Source organism: Protopterus annectens, chromosome 2.part1 (assembly GCF_019279795.1).
Source record: "Protopterus annectens isolate FY-2018-M chromosome 2.part1, PAN1.0, whole genome shotgun sequence".
NCBI lineage: Eukaryota > Metazoa > Chordata > Ceratodontiformes > Protopteridae > Protopterus > Protopterus annectens.
The window spans coordinates 1462906704-1462924261 of record NC_056729.1 but is presented as its reverse complement, the minus strand read 5'-3'; the positions used below and the strand labels follow the sequence as shown (position 1 = coordinate 1462924261).

Below are 17558 nucleotides of genomic sequence, written 5' to 3'. Positions count from 1 at the left end.
AATTCCATGATTTTCCAATACAAAGAAAAAGTCAAATGACTGAATCCTTGCCAGTGCTGAAACCAAAGCAGCATCAGTAATGAATTCCTATGACAAATACCAACTGATGAACTGCAACTTGCCCAGATGTGATCAACAATAACTTTACCACTAGAAGAACAATTTAACAGGATACATAAATCACATCTGGGAGTAGCAGAGATACAAAGAAAGCATGCACAAGGGATACAATTGTACTGACCCTACATGTTGACTCAAGCAGAATAAATGATAAAAGTTGTGCCACTTATAATGTACATAATTATCTTATGGAAGAGATTTTAGTCTATCCAGTATAGTGAAGACTAAAACCCAGAAGTTTCTTATATATGCATAACAGTTCGAGGGTTCCAGTGAGCTATTCCTAATCAGCATAAAAATAGGTAGAGTGGTGGTGTCATACCAATCACCCAAAGAATTTCTGTCAGTTCAGAACTTTATTAGAATAAACACTTCTATCCTGATTAGTTCACTGTACCTCAAACCAGTTATCAAAGAAAGCATTTATAAAAAACAGACAAAGATCACAATGATATTTTAACCCTTTGTTGACTGGGTTAGTCCTATTAGACTAGTGGCCTATCAAATAGAGATCTGAGGTGGCAATTATACTAATGGGGGAAATTTGGCCAGGTCATTGGGTTGGGGAAATTTCCCTACTTGTCGTCACTGCAAGTAGTAACCAGTTTTGTAACAGCACTTTCTGTTTCCGTTCCAGGTACAGAGTCAGCGCGGAGACACATGAAGGCAGATCGAGAGAGGAGGAGATGCTGGAGTAGTGAATAAAATGGAGGAGAAAGCAAATATCTAGACTAGAAAATGTGTGCTGGATTCCGAGGAACTGTTTCAAAATCTGTTTAATGGAGATGAGTTAGTAAATGGTGGCTGTATAATTACAACCTTCCAGTTGGGAGGGTCGTGGGATGATCTACTTAAAAAAATGGTGTGCACAGTGAGCCACAAAATGAAGATGTTTCCTGGGGGACATTATGGAGAAAATACAAAAGAAGGATGCAGAGACAATCCTCAAGAATAGTGGTGAGATAGAAAAGAAACCATATGCAGAGAAAATAAGTGGAGTAGCAGAAAAAAGACAGAAGAAAATGAAAAACAGAAGTACATGGTAAGGATTCAAAATAAATAAGACAAAGAAATTGACAGGTATGAAGTGTGGGACAATTTAATAGCTCCTTTGTGTAAAGGCGCACGAGGAAAGCGCATTTATTCTTGTGAACACAGACATTTTGTGACATTATAATGGAGACTGTTTTTACAATGGAAAATTTTCCTTGAAGAATATTTAAAAAAGAAGGAATATAACCCATATAATCTTTATGTGATAAAACATTTAACAGGAAAACAAAAAAGAAAATTCATGTACAATTTCAAACAGAGAAAGACTTTGAAAGGGCATTTGAAAACTTTACGTAAAGTAGTACAGGACATTGCAAAAGTTTATGGATTGGTGGCTGGGAATGTAATATGGTGTTAAAAATAGAAAGAGAGAAAATATACCTATACCAATAGTTGTATTGTAAAGTACTGGGGACAACCCAAAACATTTTTTTGTGAAAAAGGACATTTGATAAGTAACTGTGAAAAGAAAATGTTACATGTGTGGGGAAATGGGATGAGAGGCAACACGTTAATTGAAATGTTATAAATGTAACAAAACTGAGCATTTAAGCGTGAACTTCAAAAATGAAAATAAGAGTAAGGAAAAAGAAGTGTGAAGAGAAGTAAACAAAGAAAAAAATGGCAGTAGTAGAAATAAAAGAAAAATTAGATGAGGAAAAAACAGAACAAGGTTCTGAAATAAGCCACGAAGACGACAAACTGTGAGGTAGTAAAAGAAATAAATTATATTAGTAAAAGGGTAAAAGACAGAAATAGGCAATTTAAAGGGATAAGTACAAAAGAAAAAAGAAAGGAAATGGATGAAATATATACAACTAATTATTGGGGGTTGGAATAATGGTTATAGTGTTTGACTTGTAGACATAAGGTAGTGTTTGATTCTCACCTTTGGGAGCTAGACTTAGAATGACCTATTAAGAAAGCTATCAATTACTTCGCTATGAACTTATGAAACCATGAATCTAATGAAAAGAGAAAATGAAAATTTAGAGTGCTTTCTGTAAATGTGAATAGTATTAGGAATATAGCAAGAATAGGGATTTTGGAGTGGTGTAATACATGAGATATAGAAGTAATTATTTTAGAAGACACAAGATTTTTAACAAATGAAGAAAGATAAACACAAATTATGGGGAGGAAAGAATCTAGAATTTAGAAAACGAGAGATGTTCTGAAATAGCCATACTGTGTAGAAATACAATAAAGACAACAGATGTAACTAGCTAAAATGGTAAGGTTTAACCACTGTAGATTTAAATTGGAAATAAGTATATTGAATTACATTACATGCTCATACTAACTGTAAAAAAGGGAACGCTTATTGTATCACATTTTTGACTATGTAGTGATAAAAAAAACAAAGTCTCCTGTTACAAGAGGCAACAGTAAAAAGAAAGGAAATTGTATAAAATTGTTAGCAGTTATAATATATGGTAAGTTACAATTTTGGGACAAATTCATACACTTACAAAAGTGGTATGTATAGAACTGTTAAGATTACTCTGTAGATTCAGAAGGTTTAGTTATAGAAGGGGAGGTAGTTGAAACAGGATTTTCTGATCATCTTGCAATATGGTTAGAAATAAAGTAAAACAAAGAATACGCAAAATAGGCAAAAGAATAAAAAGGAAAAATGAGACAGCTTGGAATGAAGGAAAGAGGTCAGTAATATGGTTATGGAAAGATCATATTACTATGAGAATACCTTATAAAAAACGGTCCAAATGGTGGATATTTAAAAAAAAAATACATTTTTTTACAGTGGCAATATGATGTGAGAAAATTAGAGAAAGAAAAATATAAAACACAATGATGCAGTGGTAGGTTTGGCAAAGAAAAAAATTATATGAAAGAAATCAAGAAAAATACAAGAACTGCTGTATAAGCAAAGACATTTCTTACAAGGAAAAAACATAGCAGTATAGATTTACTTAAGCAAAGGAAGATGGTAGTGTAATGACAGAAATAAAAAATGTACAAGGAGAAACCGAAAACTCAAGAAAATATATGAATAGTGTAGTACAATATGTAGAAGAAATGTTTGCAGAAAAAAGGTAGTGAATAAAACATGGAAAGTAAAAAAAAAAGTTAACAGGAAAAGAAAATAAAGAGGTGGAAAAGAATATTTATTTAAATGAGCTAGATAAATTATCAGGACAAGTAAATACATATTTGGCTGCAGGATAAGATGGAACAGGGTGCAAATTGTATAAAAGTTTTAACGGACTGGCAAAGAAAAAAAAAGATTTGGAATTAATGGTTAAATGAAGGTTTTATATATCAAGAATTATATAGTGGAATATTTTAATTCATGTGGAATAAGGAAGATAGAAGACACTTCCAAAAATTGAAGACCGGCAGTATTGAATAATGATTACAAGATCTTTATGAAAATAATACAAAAGAGATTTGATACTAAAATGGAAAATACTGTGGAAGATAGTATAAAGAAGAAAGGGTTGCCAAGAATTACTAATAACAGAGAAGTTGTGGAAGATGCTATGAATAGAAAAGAAACGAAAATCATGTTAGGAAACCTTAATAAAGGCATTTGACACAACTGGACATGAAATATTATGGATAATAAAGAATATAAGTGAGAAAGTCACAAAATTATGTACATCAGCATATAGTAGCAATAAATTAAAAATACCTGTAAAGGGCTGGTTAAACCAAGAGATCCATATGAAGAGTGGTGTAAGACAGGGATGTCCAATGAATTGTATAATGTTTGCATTATTTATGAATGTGATAGTATGTGAAACAAACTACAAAATGAAGGAGGTGGGGTATACAACGCCTGAAGGGTCACGATTTCTGGTTCTGTTAACATGTGCAGATGACATTATAACAATTGCAAAAAAAACAAACTTTGGATAATAAGTAATACTTTGCATAAATGTGTATCTAGATGGCTTTAAATAAAGAAAAACGTAAAGGTTTAGGTGTTACAGTAAAGCTAGGGGGTATATATTTTACAATGAATGTGTTGGGTATAAATTTTGGGAATAAAGATGTAACAGGAATTCAATGGGAAAAAAACAAAAGAAATAAAACAAACCTGTATTTGCTGGAGTGCATATACATTATCATTCAGAAAAAGACTTATTTGATAAATTCAGTACTGATGGGAAAAATAATATATTTAGCAAGTGTATTTATGCTGACAACAATATCTGAAAAGGAATTATGTAGATATGTTTTCATTTATGAGGTTTTCGATTAAACCCAATAAAAGAGGTGTTTTGTACTTAAAATAGGAGGTTTGAGGTTAATTAAACCAGTGGTATATGCTACATCACTAAATTTGTACAAAGTGTTAAACTGGAAAATGAAAAAGATGAGCGATTAGTAAAACTGTATAAATACAAGTATGATACATTTGGGGGTATGGCAAAAACAGTTGAGAGACAGAGAATGCATAACTGAAGAAATAAAATGTTACAAAAAAATGTGGAAAATAAAAATTGATATAGGAAAAAGATAGGAAAGTATGGTATAGGAATGTAATAAGATATTACTATGTAAATCCATGGGAAAATCTAACAAATGAAAAAAAATAAAGCTATTTTAAGAAGCAAATGGTGTAATCAGAAAGTAGAATGTCAAAATTTTGTGTGGAGACTGGTAGTAGATAAATTGCCACTAAAATGAAATATGCCATATAAAAATTAAAAAGAAAAGTGATAGAATATGTTTACACTGTCAAGAAGAAACTTCAGAAAATGTGTTTTTGAAATGTAAGACTAAAAAATTATGGGAAAACTGTTTAAAGAAGATTTTTGAAGACATAAAAGAAGTGGATAAAATAAACATGGATATGATTAAATGTGGATATTATAAGAGAAGTACAGAATTTGTTAAAAGAATAGATCAAATGTTATTTTATGTTGTATGGGTTATATGGAATGAAACAAAACAATAAATGAAATTATGGCCACTATCATGAACACTCCACGAACATGCAATGTTATAACTTTTTCTTATAATAAAGCTGCAGCAGAATTATAGCAGAATTCAAACGACACTTCAAGCTATTAAAAATAACTTATTTTTAATAGCTTGAAGTGTCGTTTGAATCCTGCTATAATTCTGCTGCAGCTTTACTATAAGAAAAAGTTATAACCTGCCTGTTCGTGGAGTGTTCATGATAATGGCTGTTTTTTACTTTAGTTTGAACGTTTCCACATTTATCTGTGCTGTGCAGTGCTCGTTTTGGTGGGGTTTTTTTTACTAATAAATGCAATGTTTAATGGTAAATGAATTTTAGCAACAATATTAAGTAAAATTCATTGGTGGTTATGGAAAAAGGAGTGAAGGTCTAATAGGGATACAAATTTAGTATGATTGTAAAGGAAATTATGAATGTGTAAACAGATATGTAAATTTATATTTCTGTAAATGTTTTGTAAGTGTTATTTTTGCATATAAAGGACCCCTGGACCCCTATACTATTCAATAGGTGCTATGGGGTCTTTTCCATCCATCATAACTACTATAAACTCAACCAGATACATTGGTTTAACATCTCATCCGGAGTATTTCCCTGCTGTTAAATTGACCTGAAAAAGGTCTGCAAAGTATTTTGATTGAAAGTGCTAATCCTACTAAAGGTCTGGTATTTTTGGAAATCTTTCTGTCTAGGAAACTGACATAGAAGGATAACACCAGTTTATGCATTTGTAACACTTCTACTCCCAGTATCAAGTATCAGTGGAAATGAATAGGCACTGACCTCTTCCAACTGAACTATGGAATGTACCTTTGTTACCTACTGCTCTATGTTACATGAAATAAACTGACTGGCAAAGCAATTTCAAGTCTGATTAGCACATTAGTCTAAATGTTTATTTCTACTCTGGAGAAAGCCTGATGCTACATCATATACTGATCTTTGACAGAAAAATCAGAAATTCAGAAAATTGGTGCATTAAATGGAATTTAAAACAGGTGGTCGAACAGTCCAGAGTACCGATACTCTGATGGAAAAGTAGAGAGAACTACTTTTTCAACAACTATGATGGTATGATTATCATTTTGAAATACAGAAATACTTCACTGCAGAAACATGCTCTCTTCAGTTTGGCAGTTAATGAGCAGAAAACTGGCTATTACTGTTACTGATGGCTGAAAATCAATAAAATGTAAAGGAAATGCTGAAAAAAATCAACATGAACAAATACTATTATGACAAACTGCAAGACACTACTAGATTTACAAACTGGAGACCGAGTGAAAATATAAAACCTGAAGCAGGAGAAAGAATTTGAGACATGTGATAGCTGACTGTTACATCACCAGGAAAAGCTGCAGTGAAGCAAGCAATGTCTCAAAAGGGAGACATGTTGCTCAACAATGAGAGCAGTCTTACCAAATGTTCCAAGTCTGAAAGACTACAGAGTAAACCATACAAAAATATAGAAACTTCGAGAGTTAAGAGATGAGCATGATAAAAAGGAACAAAAAAGTTGCCCAAGAGCGTCATTTGAAAGTGTACAAATAGCTCTTGCTTTACTAAGCAATTTGAGGCTTCAGATGACCAGAGTATACTTGGGCCCAATCTTTAAAAACTATGGTGATATCAGAGTTGGTCAGTTCACCAGTAAAACACAAAGATGTTGTTAATGAGAGACAGGAGAAACTCTTTGTAAACTGTAAGAAGAGCTGACTTAATGAAGACTCCTAATCATAGCTCTCAACTTCCCATCTCCGAAATAAGGAACACTAGCCCTCAAAATGTGGAACACATATTAAAGGCTTACTAATAACCTCAACTAGCGAGGTCACATGATGGTTAAAATATGCTGGTTTTACACACTGGCTGTGTGACATAGCCTTTTAGTTTAGACCTTTGAGGAACATAAGCTATTTAAGATCCCAAATAAGGTACACTACCCATAATGGGGTACACTTGACAGTTATGCTCCTAATGACAGTGGTGATCTGATGGAAGAAAGGTAAATTCTAAAATTTGCAAAAGCACTTGATATACTGAAGTATTCGGCTGACCACACTCGTGCGAACTGCTTCTGCTTCGGGCTCCACGGCAAGAAAGACTGATGTAATGGCGTCAGCTGCCTTACTTTATACTACTGACGACCTGACATCAGTCCTAAAGCGACAACAACCAATGCAGAAATACTAAGCCTCTGGTATTTGTGCCGGCTGAGGGCTAACCTGGCAGGGATAGCCCAAATGTGATGACTGCAACAGTGAAACACGAAGAACATCAGGGAATCATCAACTCAAATTTCCAGATCCCGGACTACAGTTTTGTTTTGTATTGCTACATTATTTATACAGTATGATGAGGTGGAGGGTTTGTCTACCAGAAGTGACAACATTGTACTTCTTAGTACTCATTTTTAGCCCATTTTAGTAAACCAAAAGTTTACTAAGGATGGTTAATGTCTGAGGGTTTAAGCGCCAGAGAGCGACTTAATCATCACCCTCAGTTTGCAGTCATCTGCATTCTCTGTGAGCCACAGGTCTTGTCTGTCTGCATAGAAATCTGAAATACTTGCTGAAATGGATGGGTCCCAGCACCGTGCCCAGAGGCACACTGATGGTCACTTTCATACCCTCTAAGGCGCTTGCATTTCACACTATGTGGTTTTTGTTTTTCAACCAGTTTGAGATCCATCTTAAGACACATGGGTCGATGGTTTACAGCATTTAGCTTCTGTAAGATGCTAGCATGTAGAGTGATGTTGAAGGCCTTGATCAGGTCAGGATACACTGTGCCTATCGCTTAGCAACTGTCTACAGCTTCTGTAACCCCTCCAAAGAAGTTTACCAGATTCAATAGCCAGTATCACCTCTCCACAAAGCCAAACTGCGGGGATTCAAGTTAATAAGATTCCTGACAGTGCAGTTTACGAGTCTGGTTATAATACGTTCCTTCGCATTGCAGATTAGGCATGTAAAGCTACCCTTATGGACAAGTATCATCACTGCAGTATTCTACTCATCAGGAATAAAACCAGTAACCAAATTCAATTTAAATAATTGAAAGTTTGTGTCTGCAAGGGCATGTCTAACAGTATTAAGAAACAAAGCATATCGGGTCCCACTGAGCATGTTGGGTCTTGGTTGGTATTGTGGCTGAATGACAGCAATAACCATTTAAAAACATTGGTTCATCAAAAGCAGGTCTCTGAACAATTAAGTGCCCAGTGCAGTTCATTCAGGCACCAGAAGACCTATGCGAAATAAACTGTCAGTGTATATATACACACACAAAATTACCGAGGGTAAAACTAACCTGCAGTAATTTGCATGACGTGGTATATTATCTACAACGCCTACTCTAATCAAAGACCTCATATGCACAGCCTGGAAGCGCCTTCAAAATGCCTGACTAGTCACCATCCTGACTCCAAACTGTTACTGTTTTAGGATGATGACTTACTAGAGTTTTTCACAAACCTCCCATACTTGATCTGTTTGGAATGACTATCGGAATCCAACACAGTGCATCTAATCAGAAGTACCACCTTCCAGCTGCAGGAACCAGGCTAAGGTGGGGATCCTAGGCTGACAGAAGATTACAGGGAGGGTTTGTTTGCCTTCTCAATTTGGCAGCTTTCATCCAATGATATCAATAAGTGTACTAAGGTTACCCTAGGCAATTATCTTCATCCCACCACAGTTCTTTCCTATAGTCAGGATGACTGAGGTCCTGAACCTTATAAACTTGGTCTCAGTGTCTCGGACTTCATTAAGAATACAATTAATGTCTCCTTGTAGGAAAGAGATTCTTACCATGAACTCTTCATCCAGACATGAGCAAAAGATCCACACTATTTGGATAGGTCTTCTCCTGTCCAGCTGATGTTCTGGCTAACAAATCCAATTCATTATCCAAGTGATGAATGAATGCTACTGCTGTCCCTCTTTTCATCCACGTGTCCAGAACACATAGCCTCCTGCCTAACAATATGATCAAAAAACTGATAACTGACGAGTCCAATGTGATCTGATATGAAGGATATTTAAGAACCTCTAACAATAATCCATTACATGCACAAAAGTCCAAGACACCTGCTTCTCAGGTTCTGACTCATGGCTCCTTTCTTTGGTCACCTCTGTCACTCAAACATAAGCACTAAATTCTCCTAGTAAGGCTACATTTGGCACGTGGCACCTAATATACGGAGGCTGAATACCTTTCACAACTGTTTGGGCAAAAGTGTAAATCTAAGAATTTTCCTCTAACTCAGACAATTTAAGGAAACATTCTCATTCAGTGGAAACATCTAATTGTACAGCCCTTCATTAACAACTTGTAAGCATCCCCAAACTTGCCTAGGGCATATCACAAAGAGCAGCTCCAGAGACAGAGAGTGAGATAGAGATGAAAAATAGTCACTGAGAAGTCTGGTTTCAGAGCCTACCTTGTGCACAGTGTTGAGGCTGGCATTTTTGCCTCTTCTATGAGCACAAGCTGTTTCCAACTACTGTCAGTTGGAATCTAAATTTACAGAGATAAGGAAAACAAAAAGCACAACACTGCTCTAAGGAAGCTGCACATCTAATAAGAATTGTTCATCCATTGTGAGAGACCTGGAAAAGGTGTGGGTAACCAGAAAGTTAAGCCATGGTACCATCTGGCTGAATAAAGGGTGGCCTTTACCTATGCAGATAATTTGAATAAAATATCTGCTTGAGGGAAAGGGGAAGGAATTGAAGCACCTGTTCTAACAGTAATACAAACTGTATAAAAAAAAAAAAAAAAACATTACAATAAGATGCATACATTTGAAGCTCAGTTGCTCATATCATATACATTTTACCAGAATGAAAATAGATTAAGAATAAACAGTGCCATAATTAACATCAACTCATTATTTTCTACTGACCATAATCAAACTTACCCTGCTGCAACAGGCTTGACATGTACATAGTTTTCCTGAACAAAGAGAGGTGCTAATGAGTAGTCATAGAAAAAGAGATCAGACTTGTCTATTAGAGACATATGAGCAGTTTCTTCACCAGCTGCAAATACTTTCCTGGCAACATCAAAGGGGCCCTGAAAGGGAAAAGATAACTTTTCAGAAATTACTGTAAAAGGAGACACATGCAAATCCACAATCATTTCCACTAAAAATGTCTCACCTAGTAATGCCATTCTGAATGTGGGCTACATCTGGTGGGTGGCATCCTCTCGCAGGTACCTATTTCCATCTCTCCATGATTTTTAGTTATGCTTTGTTAATTGGGTTAGTCTGACTAAGCTAATAGCGTCTGTTCAGAGACCAAAGGTGGCACTTATTAGGGGAAATTTGGTCAGCGAATCGGGTAACTTCCCCTACTGTTTTCGACAGCTGCTGTGTGCTTTAACATCTGCCTAAACTACCACCAACTCAAGCAGATGGAGGCTAGATTTAGCATCTCATCTGAAGGATGCACACTTAGTAGTGATGTAAACTCAAGTCAATGTCTCCAGACAATGCTTATGATCTTAGCCATTTAAATATAACTTGCTTAATGTTTTAAAGGGGCTGCAAATGAAAATATGCATATACCTGCTGCAGCATACATGTTTTCTCATCCTCCACAGCTGTACTGTATTCTCCAACCTTCTAAAAACAAGTGGGCCTCTGTTAAAAGCATAACAGCATTATAACGGAATATTTTAAGTTGCACAGGCAATTGCACTTACCCATATGGGACCCTCTAGCTCAGTTTCTAATTTTTCATTTTTGAACTGGTATTTACTGTCACCTGGCTCAAACAGTCTATGAAACACATTTTACTAAACAAGATCCTTGATAAGGATGTTAGGCTATTCCCTGTCTTCTTCAAATCATACCGCATTTTTTTCATGATCAAAGACTTAATATTCATGTTTTCAGTTAAAAGGCACAAAACTATAAAAGAAGACCCCTTTTAATGTTATTGTCAAAATTCACTTTTGGAATTTCCCACTAGAAAATGGCAACCAGTGCTATTACAGTCAGAAAGTGATTCAACATCCATATACTTTCTAACCACAACACTCCCTAGTCAATAAGAGTTTACTGATTACTGGGAAAGTATTACTGGGTAGAAGCCCACTTTCAGTGGAGGCCACGGTAGAAACACTGCAAATTATTAAAAACATTTTAAGAACAATAATTTTACAATCTTCAAAAATAAAACAAACACCTGCAGTTTAAATATTTATAACAAGTTAGACAATATAAAAATATTGGTTAAGAATCGATATAAGGTATATGACAATTACTTAACATTTAGAGAAATTTTAGACAGTTTGTGGAGAAGTTAAAGGTAAGTTAGTCTAACACAAATAGGAAATACAATATGAAGTAAGGGAAAACAGGCTTACAGTACATTTAGAGAGAAAGTCAGGAAGAGAATTAGACATCAGTAAGGAAGCAAGTGAATAAGGGATAGTAAAGAAGTATAAGAAATTAAACAGTACTTGTTCACTTTTAATGATATAGTTTTATCCTGGTTTTGAGCAAGAACAGAGCAAATTTTAGTAAGAAAGTCTTGCAGAGTGGTTTTCAAAGATGGGATGGAGGGTACAGACCTGAGGATACAGGCAAGGAGTTCCAGGCCTTAGCAACCTTGTGCAAGTACGCACAATGCCCAGCAACCGACTGGCAACATAGTTGTGTAAAATGTTTTTTTTTTTTTTAGTGCCGGACAGGCAGATGGAGGCTGGATAATTTTATAGGTGGTAAGAAGTTGTGTACATGTTAGTTCTAACCAATTTAGGATTTTTAGAGCTATACAGTGTTGGGTTCTGAAAAGGGTATGTGCTGCAAAATTAGCAACTTTGTTATAGCATTGTTCCAGTTTTAATTTTTTGTGAAGCCTGGAGATTAGTGAGAATGGGAGCGCAAAAAAAAAAAAAAAAAAATATGGAGGAGATAAGTAGTGGCAAATATAGTTTTAGTTGCATCTATGAGAAAGTTTTTGGCTCTGAAAAGCATCCCTAGTTTTTAGGAGTTTTTCTATGCAATTTTGTATATGCAAGTCAAATGTAAGATAATCATCCACTATCACCCCTTTTAATATGAGAAGTGACTTCAATGGTTAAATCATCAAGAAAGAGGGCTTTAAATTGTTTTTCATGAGACAGGGATTTGGGGAAAAAAGTAGTAGTTCAGTCTTTAAGTTGACCATGAGGTGCGAGTTACAAAGCCATGTTTCAGTGACTGTTAAAGCTTCCCGAGTAATTTTTTGAAGGTATGCCAGGTTGTCAGATGTACAAATGAGAGTGGAATCATCTGTATTAGAGTGGCCTGTTGTATGGAAGTACAGTGGATATTGGTGAAAATGTTAAAGAGGAGGGGACCAAGGATAGAGCCTTTTGGTAAACCGTTGGTGACTGGGAGGTAAGGAGAGAGTGTGGAGTGCAATTTTACTGACTGACACCTATTGGAAAGGTAGCTTTTGAACCACAGATGGGTGGGCTGACAGACTAATGAAGACATTAGAAGTAGAAGTCTGCTGTGACAGACGGTGTCAAAGCCTTTAGACAAATATAGAAATAAGGAATAGACTAGCTTGCCATTATCTCTAGCTTTATTGTCTGCAGCTATAAACATTAGAAGGGCAGTGCTAGTACTATGGGAAGGACGGAAGTCATGTTGTGTAGGGGATAGGACTTCGTCCTGCAGGAGACAGTCTAGCAACTATTTTGGTGTGGGAAGATAAGATTGCTATAGGTCTAAAATTATTAATGTCTTGTTGAATTTCCTCCTTGTAGAGAGGGATAATGTGCGACTTTTCCAGAGAGAGGGAAATGTGGGATTCTTGGATTGACCTATTTATTAAGGCAGGTACTTGCTTGGAAATTTATCAGTTGAGGAAGAGCAAGGTTTAAGTTTAAGAGTAGTTTTATATGTAATGCGGGTACCGGTTTGAAGGTGAAACTGGATGTGGTGATATGTGGCTGTTGGGCAGGGATCGGATAAGATGTTGAGGAATCTTTGGTTAGAGATGTTAAGAGCTGAACTGTATTGCCGGTCCAAGTGGCGAGTCATCAGGAGAGAGGTTTGGGTTGAATTTTTGGCTGGGATGGAAGATTTCTTTAATGGATGTCTAAAATGTTTAGGGTTGTGTTTAATATTAAGAAAGTTATTACAGTATACTTTTTGTCTTTATTTATATGCTTTTTAGTACAAGTGAAAAGCATTCTGAAATTTAAGATATTGAGGGGTTTCATATTTTTGCCATTCCTTCTATGCTTTCCCTCTACCCTGCATTAGCATTCTACTCCTTTTAGACAGCCAAACTTCATTGTTTTTCAGTCTCTTCCTTCTAGGAGGTGCAAAGCTATTTAGGATATTTAGAAAAGTTGTATTAAATTCAATCACAGCATCATCTAAAGGGAGGATTTTTAAGAAGTTTCAGTGAATAGAAGATAGTGCAGTAATGAACATTTTCGGGTAAAACTTGGGAAAGGTTAAATGTTGTTTTATAAATATGCTGTTTAACTGGATGAGAGAAAGATTTAGTCATATAAACTGGGAAATGATCACAGAGTCCGACATTATGCCTGTGGTTGAGTTATTTGCTAGGGTCTAATACTACGATCCAGTTTAATACAGAATTTAATGTCTTGCTATTAATTAGTAGGGTGAAACCATATATGTTCTTGCTAAACATAGGGGAGTTAGAGTTTATGTCCAACTAACTGACATTCACATCACCTGGTAATACTTTTTCTTGTGGCAGTGTTATGGATATACAGTGTAGGCCATCTTATTTTACTTTCTCCAAATCTTTTGGGTTTCTAATACCATGACGGGTATGAACCCCATTCCTAAGTCAAAGTATGATTAAATTTCATGAAATCAATATTGTTTCAATCTTTGATGTCAGCCAAAAGTGCTCTTTGCAGCACCCACAACATGCCCAGTAATGATTACTTCTGCAATTCATACAGTGTTACATGTATTGGTAGCATATCTAAATATGATTGTAGTTTCTTTTTTAGAAGACCTATTGCTCCTACTACTATTGGAACTATCTGGGTATCTTTCTTCCACATTGCTCTCATTTCTGCCTGCAAATCCTAATATTTTATGACTTTGTCTCTCTCTGTATGTGGGAGTGGCGATTTCAATGATCAATGCTACTTCTGCCTTCTTTTCTTGGATGACTATATCCGGTTTTCTAGTATCTATATTTTGAACTGTTGGTAATGGATGATCCCATGGTGTGTAGACCATCATTTTCTATGATGCTTTGTGGCTCATACCTCCAGTGTTTTTCAGCCACTTCAGCACAATAATGTTTGCACAATCCCCAGTGAAACAGTCTTGCCACATTATTATGCCTTTCAGTATACAGTCTTTCTGCCATTAGTATGTCGCAACCAGCAACAAGGTGTGCAACTGTTTCAGATTCTGTTTTACAAAACCTATATTTGTCTCTTTCTCCCATATGTTCAATGGACTTTGGAAACCAATGTGTACATAGCCCACTATCTTGGCCCACCAGTATTAACCTTTCAACTCTTGGTTTAAATTCGCCTCTCCTTAACCACTACTGTGTTAGTTCCTGATGAACATGAGGTTCTTCCAGAAGTTTTCTATACTTGCAACTATATTTATGCATTTTCCACATATCTTGGCTTCTTCACCTGGTCTTTCACCTTATATTCTTTCTCTTTTTGGCACATTCAGTTGCTGCCTGATTTTTATTTACTTGTGGTTTGATTTCCATTCCTGCTTGATGCCAATATGCAAGTCATAGATTTATCATCATGTTATAAAACTTTTACTACGTTTGGGTCCTGTGAGGTCAGCAAATGTGTGTGGAGTCCCACGACTGCAGATCTATACATATGATCAATTTCAAGGAGACCCATCCCTCCTTCAGAACAGGGAATATATAACCTTGGTATGCACTGATTTTTATAAATCATTTGGGGAGCATGAAGTATCCTTCTTGTTTTCCTAATCTATCCTACACGTTTTGGGGCTAGTCAATCACTCCAAAACTATAAGTTAGGACAGGAACAGCAAATTAGTTTATATCTTGGATCTTGTTTCTAGATGTCAATGCTGTTTTCATTAATTTAAATCTTCTAAAATATTCCTAAGTTTTATTCGCATTTGTTCATGTTTTATTGTTGATTCTTCATCAATTCCCAAATATTTATACACTCCCTCTTGCTCTAGTTCTTTTACATCACATTCTTGTCCCAAACTGATGTTTTCTTGGTGCTACAGTTTTCCTGCTTTAAAGGTTGCTTTGACACATTTATCATCATCAAATGACATTCTCATATAATCTGAAAAAGTTTCAATAACTTGCTATTGTGCTTTCAGTTCCTCGTCTGATAATCTATACAGTTTTAAATAATCGACAAAGAGAAGATGAGAAGCCTTTACACTTTGTTTTCTAGCAGCCAAATTGTAGCCATTGCCTAAGCTGTTAAGTAGATAGCTTAATGGGTTAAGAGCAAAGCAGAATAGTAACAGCAACAGGGAGTCAACCCTGGAATATCCACCTTTGGATTTTTATCCCTGGAATAATAACTTCTCCTTTATCATGGCTTAATTGCAAAGTGGTCTGCCACTGGTTTCATGGTCACTGTAATTTAGTTGAGTGTAGGATGTATCATATATTTTTAAGCACTTTTTTTATCCATGAATGTGGGATGCTATCAAATGCTTTTTTGTAGTCAATCCATGCCATACTTAAATTCTTCCCCTTTTTACAGTTCACTACGACTAACAACAAATGATCTTTTGTTCCATCTGACTTTCTTTTATTGCCATGATTGCGTTTTCTTCTAAAGGATTATAATCTCTGTCGGCATCAATTCCAGTGTACAGTTTATACGTTCTAGGAAGGCAAGACATTGTTCTATAATTTTTAGGGTAGCTTGCAGGTTCACTTTTAAGTAGGAGCATTGTTTTTTCCTGTTGGCCACGTTGGTGTCTGCTCGGGGTGCGCATATAAAGAGTTCTTACTTATGGCTAAATCTTCATGCAAAGATGTTAATACTTTTAACCAGAAGTTAGGCACTGCATCTGGGCCTGGTGCTTTCCAATTAGAAGCTTTTCTTAACATTGTTTCAATCTCTCTGGCTGTTACTTCATCCCATTTCATATCCTGTACCTTTAAACTTCTTATACTTTCTTTTACTACTTCTATCCATTTAGAATATTTATGTTCCACAGGATCTTCATAAATACGTCTCCAAAATGTATCTATTTCTTTTTTGGGTGGTCTTTCAATTCCTTTTACTTTGCTTCCCAATTCTCTATAAAACTTTTTGGGGTCATCATTAAATTGCTTATTTTGTACTTTTTCTTTAGATTTATCTGGGTATCTTCTAAGTTTTTCTGCCTGTGCTATTTTCAGTTTATCTGCAATAATGCATGATAGATCCTGATCCGTTATAATATTGCACATTGCTTTATCTTGTATGTCTATCTTTGAAAATTTTTGTTGATCTGTTCCCTCTTCTATACACCTCTAACAGTGACACTTCTTGTCTTAGTTGCTTCATAGTTTTCTCTATTCGATACTTCCATGATGGTATTAGAGTTCTCCCCTTTCTCTCCCTCATTACCCTGTGTTCTTGTTGTAGAACTTACTATCTTACATTACTGCTGTATTGCTGCCTGGAGAGATATAAAGGACAGTAATACATATTTGTTTATAATTGTTTATTTTGAGAAAAGCAATATGAAGCTCTGCTGAACTGAATTTTGGTGTTGGTTTGTTGTAAGGGGAAATGTGGTAGGTTTTTGGGAAATACTACAGTAATACCACCACCTTTCCTCTTTATATAATCATTACGGATATTATTATAGCCAGGAAGTAAAACTTCAGTGTCATTTAATCTGGACTTAATCCAAGTTTCAATTACAGTGAGAACATCAGACATACATCAGGTTGGGTGAGCCAGGCATACAGTTCAGTTTCATTTCTTATACTTGTAACATTTATACAGCAAAAATAGATCACCAGGGGTGAGGATTGGTTGTTGCTGGGTTACAGAAGTGTGTGTTAGAGAACTACCTTTGTGTTCATTTTTACAGGTGGGGTCAGGATTAGCGGGTCTATTCTCCTCCTATAAGGAGTTTAGTAGATTGGGGAATTATGCATACTTTTTTTTTGGAGAGGACTCTTTCATTTAATTTTAATTTGGTTTTAGTTGAAGTACAATTAATTAGCACATTTTAGGAATAAAGGTGAGGGGAAATATTAAATAGGTTTGGTGCAATGTGTGGAGAGTGTAAAAAGGAACAATGGATAGGTAGGTGGTTGGGACAGAGTTTGAGAGATATTACGATACATTGAATCATGGCAGGATGAAAGATGGCACAGTAGGCAGAGAAGAATGGAGGATAAGCTGAAGAGTAGCATAATTAAGTGCAGGAATTTGTATTTTACAGATGTCA

General features: G+C 35.6%; 1 protein-coding gene across 1 annotated transcript in view; it reads right to left on the bottom strand.

Moving 5' to 3' along the window:
• The window catches only part of RFC1 (replication factor C subunit 1), a 1497679-nt gene that overhangs the window by 341944 nt on the left and 1138177 nt on the right, over positions 1-17558 (bottom strand). The window contains exon 18 of the mRNA XM_044063570.1: positions 10053-10207. Coding sequence (XP_043919505.1) covers positions 10053-10207 — 155 coding nt within the window. The remainder of the gene's footprint in view (positions 1-10052; positions 10208-17558) is intronic.